This window comes from Arvicanthis niloticus, chromosome 27 (assembly GCF_011762505.2).
Source record: "Arvicanthis niloticus isolate mArvNil1 chromosome 27, mArvNil1.pat.X, whole genome shotgun sequence".
Classification (NCBI taxonomy): Eukaryota; Metazoa; Chordata; class Mammalia; order Rodentia; family Muridae; genus Arvicanthis; species Arvicanthis niloticus.
This window is the reverse complement of record NC_133435.1, coordinates 522,681-533,449: the sequence shown is the minus strand read 5'-3', so window position 1 is coordinate 533,449 and position 10,769 is coordinate 522,681. Positions and strand designations below refer to the sequence as shown.

Here is a 10,769-nt window from a genome sequence, read left to right as displayed (position 1 = left end):
TTCTTTGTAGTACATTAATGCTCTTTTAAGCAATCATATTTTTTCTACCATAATGAAGTTTGCAAAATACTCTTGATGATGTCCATGGCAGCAACATAACTGTCTGGAATCACTGTGTCTTTCTCATATGCCAATTTTACTTCAGCATAGTTTTTTTTTTTTTTTATGATAGCCACTTTGTTTTTTAATTCCTCCTATAAATAAGTGAAGTTTTAATTGCCTAAAATCCCCAGGGAGCTCTGAAACTTGGAGTAGATTGAATTATCTGATAACATCATTGAAACTTCTGATAAGGAGATTCACATACCATATCTACTAGAATCTACAATTATAGATGGCATAGGAACTAGCCTACAATTGAAATCTTTCATCTCGAGAGTATACCCTGTTTTATCCCATAAAAACGTAGACACCTATGCCCAGTATGCATAGTGTCCTATGTTGTTTAAAAACTGTGTACCATCAAATGTTTCACTTAAAAGAACAATTTTGCTCCTCTATGTCTGTTTACTTTTATTTGCAGATTGCTTACATCAATCTTGATCAAATATTTTATGTCAAAACTTCAAAAGAATACATGGCTCTGACCTCTCACTCTGTCTTTCTTTCTCTCTTGTGTGATCTTTTTTTAGTACTCTTTTTTATTTATTTTATTTTTTTATTTACATTTCAGATGCCATCCCCTTTCCCCATTTCCCCTCTCTATAAACCCCCTGTCCCATACCCCCCTTTCCTTTTTGCTTTTATACAATTTTTAAAAAATGTTAATCAAAGGCTTTATAAGTTTGGTAACGCTCAATCAGAAGTGTAATCCAATACCCAACTTAGATATATAAACTATCTTTGACTGATGGAGACACATGAACATCTATCTCCAAGCCCCCCCTCTTTCTCTCTCTCATCACCTAGCTTCTCCTCTCCTTCATCTTCTCCTCTCCTTACTCCATCTCTTCCTCTCTGTACTCCTTCCCACTTAGCTCCTCCTACATATCATCCTTCCTGTTAAAGTAAAACTTTTCTCTCAAAATACAATTAGAGCATACTTATTCCTAATTGTACCAGTGAGGTACGAGATAGTCCTAATACCCAGTCCATCGTTTTGTTGACTAGCCAGAACCTCTGTCATCTCTCCTAATTAAAACACTTAGTTTTGATCCTGGCTTTTTTTTTTTGGCTTTAGAATGAATGTCAACTGAAAACCACTCAGATCTTTTCTCTCAAAGTAAATAGCCAGGATTGGCTATGGGACTATAGGTCTTCAGCCCTGTCAGAAATCCTGTCTTTCTCTCTTGTGTGATCTTATGTATCTACTGTTATCCATAATCCTCTTTCTTCTCAGAGAAATTTGTGAACCACTGACAGTACAGCTATTGACTGAGGTTAGTAGAGCTTAACAGCAAATTATCTTGCATACCTCAGTGTATCTTGGTCCTATCAGTATGTCAAAGTTTATTGTGATACTATATCAAGATAGGAAGTTTGGATAGATGAAAGAGAAGATGATGCAATTATAATCTCAACATGGAAAGTGGAAAATGTAGAAGCTCCTGGACAAATATTTTGTAGACTTTAAGAGATTAGAAATGCTAACCTAGACAACTATATCAAGCAATATGTTCAGTTACAACAGATGGATAAACAGATGATAAAACCAAATTGAGATAATGCTTATCTACAAATCTAGCCATAACAAGGATGCTTGAAATAAAATTGCAAACTAAATAGGTTAACTAAATTGAAGAAAGCAAAATTAATAATACCAGCAAAAGAAGGAAAGCAAACATCCCCACTGTATATAAAAACAGATAAACAAATAACAACAAAGTACACAGTACATACAAGAAGGTAAACAAACAAAAACAAAGTTCTAATTATCAATAATCATTGATCATTGGTATCTTGCAGCATCAGTGACTACAATTCCCTACTAAAAAGTTCCAGAATAACAGAACATTGCAAATCAGGATGCATATTTCTGCTACATACAAGGAACACAACTTAACACAAAGAATTTATATCACCTCAATATAAATAAAAAGTAAAAATATGTTTCAAAAAAATGGATACAAGAAACAAGCTGGTGTTGTGGTTTTAATATGTAACAAAAGAGATAGCAAGCAAAAAATAATCAAAAGAGATAAGGACAGATAGCACATACTTATCAAAAGAAAAGCTGTTTTAATCACTAACATCTTTGTCACAAGCACAAGTGTATCCAAATTTATAAAAGTAAAACTTTTATAGCTTAAATCACAAATTCACCCTCACAAAGTGAGAATGGAAGAGTTTAGTATTCTAGTATTGTCAATATATGGGTCATTCAGAACAAAAATCTAAGCAGAAAATGGCTGGAGCCACGTGAAGTTATAGTCCAAATGGATATAGCATTTATTTATGGAACATTCTCACAAACACAAAAGAATAGCAACATAAAATTTTCCCCAGAACTGAGCAAATATTCAAACAGAAAGGATATTTTAACTGATGCAGAAAAAAACCCTCTGCCTCCTATGTGACACCACAGATCAATGCTGGATATCAATAACAAAGGACACACCAAAAAGCTTACAAAATGATGGTAACAAAATTGCCCTGTCTGCCTAAAACATGGGTAAAAATGGACATTAAAATTAAAGAATTTCTACAATTGAAGGTAAAGAATACACATCATATCCAAACTTATGGGACACACACAAAAAAATGCTGTTTTAACAGGACCAATATCCTTCCCAATACGACCACACAAAGAGAAACTGGAGCTCAGAAATACTCTCTTTAGAATCAAAGTTAAGCTAGAGCACATAGGGAAGATCAGAAAAAAAAAGATATACCACAAAAATTCAATAGTCAATTGTGTTTATTTTTCCCAGGTGGCTGTAGATTCATAACAGTAATTAGCTTGAAAGGGAAGACAAGCTGTTACAGGACTCAAGATATTTTGAATTCCTTCAGGGAGATGTCAGAGGCAGGAGATAGCAGATATTTTGAAAAGTTAATATCATTTTTAAAAACAACAGGAGCTTGTTAATAAACTTTTAACAACAAAATTCAACAAATTTGCTTGAATGGAATGTTACCAGGGAAACAAAAGTTTGGGACATAAAGCATTATTGAACAATTTCATCAACCCAAAACCAAACTTTTATAAAACTTCTGAATACAATGTAACTGTCTACTGTCCTTAAAAATGGCTGGGGTGGATATGTAGGGATGGATTAGAAGTTAAGAGTATTTTGCTTCTTCAACAGGGCCTCAATCCAGCCTTGGAATCCAGATGCTATGTATTCTTCCGGCCTTTTTAGATAACTATATACATATGGCACATGTGTGCATGAACCCATGCAAACACACACACACACACAAAATCAACTTTTAGGAATGTATATATGCATGAACTCATCTAAGACTTTTAAAAATAATTTTTTATAAAATATCAATCGTTTTCTCCCAATATTATTAATAATATCATAAAATTTCTATTTTTTGATTTCTATATTCTTTAGTTCTTGGTTCATAATGGGATGCCTCAGATCTTGAGAGAATTAAAATTGGAACAAACAAACAGACAAAGCCATCTATGAACAAATATTTGATTCTGTAAGGAAATCAATAGGATAGACACACCCTTATCCAAGGTAACTAAAACTAAACTTTTAAAAAAGTACAGAATACCCGAGATACAGTGCACAAAACTCAAAAAGGCCAACAAGCTGAAGGGCCCAAGTGAGGATGCCTCAGTCCTATTTGGGAGGGAGAAGAAATCAATCACAAGTGGGGAAGAAAGGAGGGACCAGGGAGGAAAAGTGGAAGTGGGTGCAGGGCTAAGAGAGGAACCTGAGCTGGTACTGGATGAGTAAAAAGAACTGAAGCCATGAGGGCCAGCAAAAAGAATGAAAACAGAGAACCTTGAGAGGTAGGAGATTGGGAGGACCCTCCAGAATGCACCAGATACCTGGGAGGTGAGAAACTCTCAAGACTCAAAAGGAGGGACCTTGGACAAAATGCCTGACAATAGGGAGAGTGAAGTTATAGAGCCCACCTCCAACAGGAAGACAGACCATCAAGTGGGGTGATGGGGTTGCCATCTCACAGTCAAAATTCTGACTCATAATTGTTCCGTCTGAAAGAACTGTGGGGATAGAAATGGAAAGGAGCTGGAAAAGAAGGTTCAGAGACAGACCTAAAGTGGAATCCAGCTCAAGGGGAGGTCCTAAGAACTGGCCCTATTACTGAGGTTAGAAAGTGCTCACAGAGGGACCTTTCATGACTGCCCTCTAAAACACCCAACAAGCAGCTGAAAGTCAGATGTAGATATTTGCACCTAATGAATAAATAGAAGCTGCTGACCCCTGTGGTTGAATTGGGGAAAAACTGGAAGAAGCTGAGGAGGAGGGTGACCCTGTAGGAGAACCAGCAGTCTCAATTAACCTGGACTCCTGGGATCTTTCAAACACTGGACAACAAACCAGGCAACATACATCAGCTAATATGAGGCCTCCAACACATGGACAGCAGAGGACTGCCAGGTCTGTGTTTGTCAGAGTATGCACCTAACCTTCAAGAGACTAGAGGCTCCAAAGAGTTTAGAGGTCTGGTGGGGTGGAGGGTGGGGACTTCCTGTGGAAACAAGGGGGCTGGGAGGAGGTATGGGATGTGGAGCAATTGAAGGGTGGACCAAGAAGGGAATAAATTTTGGAGTTTTAAATAAATGAATAAATAAATAAACAAACAAACAAATAAGTAAATATCCAATCTAAAAAATTCAGAAAGAAAAAGAGGAACATAACAAAAGAAACCAAGGAAATACAAAGAAACATAAAGGGCATACTCTAAAAAATTTAACAAATCAGAAAACCTAAAAGAAATGGAAATTTTTCTCAATACATTCTAATTACTTAGGTTAAGAACACACTAGAAATTTAAAGAGGCATATATCCCTAAGTCACTAGTGAAATAAAAGCAGTCATTGTATACGTTTTATAACCAAAACAAACAAGCAAACAACACCACCAAAAGGCTAGGGGCAGATGGCTTTAGTGCAGCATTCTACCAGAATTGGATGGATAATTCAAGTTCCTCTACTCAGAGTCACAGATCTCCAAGCATGAGGAGATGGAAAAAAATGTGGGTATAGAAGACTAATAAAATTAGGTCCTCTAAAATAGGGTGAGCAAGGCTTATATGAACTCAGAGAACCGACAGAGCATACACAGGGTTTGCATGGGAGTCCATCATGTCCTCAGCATATATATTATTACTTCTAGTTTAATGTCTGTATGATATTATTGAGTGAGTAAATGAGTGTGTCTCTGACACTTGTACTTCTCTAGGGCTCCTTTGCATCCATTAGTTTTTCTTGTCCAACTTCAATTTGATAGTTTTATTGCATATGATCTATATCTAATCTATATCTATATCTAATCTATATATATCTATCTCTTGAGATATATATATGTATATATACATACATATATATTAATGAAAAGAGAACTAAAGCATTCTCACTTGTACATGTTGGTAGAGGAAATATTTGTTTCTCTAATAGATTGATATACACTGGGTATATCAATCACTCAAGGATGTGCTATGCTCAGCAACAGTTCACCATGTGCTTTCTCTCTAGGAATATAAGGTATTTCATGTTCCATATACTAAATAAATTACTCTTTGATGTCTTCTAGCATTCCATTTTAATTGATGCTTTCTTCACGTTCTACCACACAATCACACTTTACCCTGATGTTCATGTTTGCCTTCATTGTTCCTTATATCTCTTCTTATGTTATATTCTAACACTTAGTAGGAGATAGCTCTGGAAAATAGCTCAGTATCGGGATGCATGTGCTGTTCCTGCAGAGAACCCAATTTAAGTTCTTAGTACTCACACATGCCTCACAAATACTTGTAGATTCTCCAATCGCTCTTCAAATATTCATTAGACATATATACATGAAGTCAAAATTAAATAAATACATATATTACATTAATATTTTAAAGTATCAGGGGAGTTATTAAGAATATTATAAGCTGTGTTTATTAAATAATATATTTTGACAACTTTGAAAAATAATTTTAAGGTCATATCAATGTACTATAAAGAGACCTACTGACAATTCGTAATTTCATCAATCTCAGCTAGTCAATACTTGCATTATGTTCCTTGCCACATATAATCTGTAATTCCCTATAAAAGCATACTAAAACCTATTTTCATACAAACTTTGTTAATCATAATATTACTTTTTTCAATTTCATTTTTAAACAACTTTATTCATGAGTTCTATAGTTATGTATCAAAATTTACAACTCCTTCCATGATATCAAACTCTCTCTCAAATTTACAAATTTATTTTAATTTTGTCACATGTATACATTCTTTAATATATGCATGTTTATACAACTATGCATACATATATCTATAAATTGTGTGTCTGTGTGTAATTTTATATGCATTTCTAGGCATGACCCATTTCCCAAATAAAGAAATAGAAGCCCACGTTTATTAATTAGTGCCTAGAACATAAGTTAGGCTTGTTCTCAACTAGCTAGCAGCTCACATATCTTGTTTACATTAGGCTAAGTTTTGCCACATAGCAAGTAAGCTTCCTCAATTTCATATGCCTAATATCTGGTGCTTCTCAGTCCATGAAAGAAGATACATTTTAAAGGAGCAAGAGAAGCCGTAGCCTCTGGTCCAGGACATAAGCTACCTCTACCAACTTTGAAGTAAAAACTTCTTTGCTTGTTAATATATTTTTGTTATAATTTTATTATATTACATTTGAACATACATTCATATATGTGTTTTGAAAACAATGAGTCTCATTAAATTTAATAACATTATCTAATTATATTAAATTGATAGGTTACTATCTAATAAAAATAATATTAGTAATATTTCTGAGAATTTACAATTTTTGTCAATGTTTAACTTAATAGTAGAACTTTTAATATAATTCTATTTGGACTAATCATATATTAAGATAGAAACTAGTTTTCAATGGTGACTACAGCTTTGTTTAACTATAGTGTTACAGAATCCCACCACATAATTTCCTCAAGGCTTCTTTCATGTCTTTGTTCCTTAGACTATACACAAAGGGGTTCAGCATCTGTGGGACCACAGTATACAATACTGAAGCCACTGCAGTCTTTCTAGTAGAGTCAGTCACTGAAAAGCTGATATAGACTCCAATCACTGAGCCATAAAACAGGAAAACAACTGACAAATGAGACCCACAGGTGGAAAGGGCCTTGTAACTGCCTCTTATTGAGGGCTTTTTCAAAACTGAATAAACAATTTGAACATAAGATACGATGATGCCCCAAAATGGAAGTCCACCAAATATGAAAGTTGCCAGGTATATCACTATGTTATTGATGAGAGTGTCAGAACATGACAGCTTGATTATATGAGCAAGTTCACAGAAGAAGTGGGGAATTTCCAAATATGTGCAGAAGGATAGTCGCAACACCAACAGATTGTGTAGTAGGGCATCCACCATGCTACTGAATATGGAGAACAAAGTTAGCAAAATACAGATGCTTGGATTCATCATGACTGTGTATCTAAGTGGATGGCAGATTGCCACATAGCGATCATAAGCCATTGCTGCAAGAAGAAAGTTTTCCATTCCACTAAGAAAAACAACAAAGTACATCTGTGTAAGGCAATCTGTGTAACTGATGGCATTCTTCTGTCTCTGAATGTTAACCAGCATCTTGGGGATTGTGCTGGAGATAAAGCAGATGTCAGTGAAGGACAGGTTAGAGAGAAAGAAGTACATTGGGGTATGGAGGTGAGAATTAAGACTGACAGCCAAGATGATGATGAGGTTTCCTAGCACTGTAACAAGGTACATGAAGAGGAAGATTCCAAAGAGAACAAGCTGCAGTTCTGGATCATCTGTCAATCCCAGAAGAATAAATTCCAAAGCAAATGTTTGATTTCTATATTCTGTAATCCTGATAAATATGAATAGAGGTAATAAAAGCAATGGTCACATCACTTCATAGTGTGTTCTACACACTAAGAAAAAACCTTTAAGTATGAGATTAGTAAAATGTTGCTTTTCTAGTTAGTATATAGAAATATTTATTTTAGTATATTGTAAACTCAAGTAAATAATGAAACCTGTGTCTCTGATTATCCACTATTATTGTTTCTATATTACATCAACAATAAAATATACTCTTTTTTTCAATCTTCTCTACTTTTTTCCACTGTTTTCTACACATTGAACAAAATGTACCTACTTCAACAAGGTTAGTTAAATATTACCTTTCCACTTACTCTATAGAAATATTTATTTTTGTATATTGTGAACTCAGATAAATAATTAAGCCTGTGTCTCTGATTATCCACTATTACTTCTACATTACATATATAATAAAATGTACTTATTTTCTCAATCTCCTCTACTTTTTCCCACTTTGATGAATCTTTATTATAATTCTTTAGTACAAATGTTCATCAACACATTTTAATATCAATTTCCCATTAACTTTTCAGAATTCTGAGAATGAAATTATAAACAAACACTATATATTTTGAAGTTGAAGGATATGAGAAAGAGTTTTGCAGCGAGGTGAGAAAATAATAGGGGCAGGAGTCAGGCAATAAACTGTGAGAATTAAAGTATAGTGGGGAGTTATAAAAATTTATGGCATCTACAAAGAACATATGTAATCAATATAAAAATTAGAAACAAGTTTAGAAACCATGAAACCACAATCATTTATAGTAATATTATTTTCAGAATTTTATTTTACATTTTATATTTATATTTGTCTATTCATCAATAGAAATACTCAAATTAGAAGAAAACTTAAGCATCATAAGCAAAAATCCAAAGGAAATTATTATGAATTGTTGATACACAAAGCATTTAAACAAATAACATGAATTAACCATTAGATATCCTAAGTTGGATTCCCTTTATTATGGAAAGAATAAAGTAACCACTCATCAAGCATCGTTTAGTATTTAAAAGGTGTTCACTGAGTCTGACTCAAAACCACTATACATGTTTTATTTGAAAATTGTAAAAAAATAAGTTATTAGATTTTAATTGAGGAAGATAAAAATATATAAACAACCTTAGCAAAAACAGAATTTTATTTAACATAAGGAAAACTTAGTCACATTTTTTCTATTGGGTGTATTCCTCGACATCCTAAAACAGGTTGAATCTTTAGTTTCCAGGATAAAAGATACAAAAAATATGGGATTTCTACAGCTGTGAGTTTTAGGGGCAGTTCACATATATTGTATGTGAACACTGGACATGAGGAAGTAAACTATGGAAATGTCAGTGTTTTATGTAATAAGTAAAAGAAATTAATAGTAAAATTATATGTGTGTGTGTGTGTGTGTGTGTGTGTGTGTGTGTGTGTGTGTGTGTGTATTTGTGTATGGTTAACACCAACAGTAAAAACCTGGAAATAATTCTGGTATTTTCTGAAAAGGCATTAAATACTTATTAAATGTGCACAATTATTTTGAGTTTATTATGAGAATACTAGATGTGACAATTACTTAATTTCTTATTTACTGAATATTTTCATTAAATTGATGTCTTCAATTCTACTTTATTAATTTTAACAATAAAAAGTACACAACAAAATTTTCCAATACAAAATTTCCAGTTTTTATGTTAATATTAAAATTCCTGTTCTTAATCTTTTAGGTATATTCTTCATGTATATTAGCATATATAGACTGTAAAACCATAATTAAGAAAACATAATTGTAAATCAAAGAGGAGAAATATCTTTTATTACCAGATGGGAGAGCATGAGCAGTTTGGTAAAGTGCTTAATCTAGCTTTGATATATACACAATTTTTTCTAAAGTAGCTTGGTAACTATGGAATGTTGAGAAATTTTTATCATTTCAACATTTATGGGCTTACTACAATTTAATATATTTTAAGATTTTGAGGAACTTAGATCAAATCTCTAGTTTTCTTGGTGTGTGGTTGCATCAAAATTCCCACTGTTCTCACAAATTCTAGACACAACTGACTTTTTTTTTCTGACTACAAATATATGTTGATCTGAGGAAAAGAGTATACAAAGCTGAAAAAATTATCTTTCTCCCTACATTCCCCAAATATGCAAATAAGTACAGATAATTTTATCACATTAGTCCCTAAAATTTGTACTATTAATGATTAAGTTGTTTTGTAAGAGGAAAGTATTGTGTAATTTAACAAAGTAGCAAAGGATGAGAGACAATTGTGACAGTTATCAAAGACTCTATGTGCAACTTCATATTGTTCACCTTCTTCTACATGCATTTTTCACACAGATTCAGATATAAGAAACTTCAAATCATCAGTAGATAGAATTACCTTGCTATGGTCATTGTGAAGTTGAGAACTATCAAAACATCTGATATTCAGTGGCCAAAGGCCATCTATTGTTAAGAAGTGTAGCACCTCTGCGTGAGACCTTGAATTTATTGCCAAACATATAAGTACTTAGAGCATACTCAAAATATGTTTTATAAGTGAGGCAAGCCTCTTGAGTCAGGTTGTAAGATCAGAGGATTTACAGTTCCTATGTCCCTAGAGACTGAATATACAAACCTCATTAGATATACTTTGGTATTATGTTGTTAATCATAGCAATGCATAAATTCACGGAGACCTATACTGTAGAAGTTGTAGCAATCCCATCTGCTCTCTTTGTTCTTGAAGTCAATGCTAATCATCCCAATTATGCATCCTGTTCCTTTGTAACCTGAATCTTATCGAGGTGGTGGA

The 10,769-nt window shown here is 33.4% G+C and overlaps 1 protein-coding gene across 1 annotated transcript; it reads right to left on the bottom strand.

The window, feature by feature from the left end:
- Window positions 1-2,745: 2,745 nt before the first annotated feature.
- Window positions 2,746-10,468, bottom strand: LOC143439635 (olfactory receptor 7G2-like). The gene is made up of 2 exons (XM_076925967.1): window positions 10,356-10,468; window positions 2,746-7,965 (listed from the first exon to the last, which is right to left on the bottom strand). The coding sequence occupies exons 1-2, from the start codon at window positions 10,367-10,369 to the stop codon at window positions 7,032-7,034; spliced, it is 948 nt and encodes a 315-aa protein (XP_076782082.1). The 5' UTR covers window positions 10,370-10,468; the 3' UTR covers window positions 2,746-7,031.
- Between the last annotated feature and the right edge of the window lie 301 nt (window positions 10,469-10,769).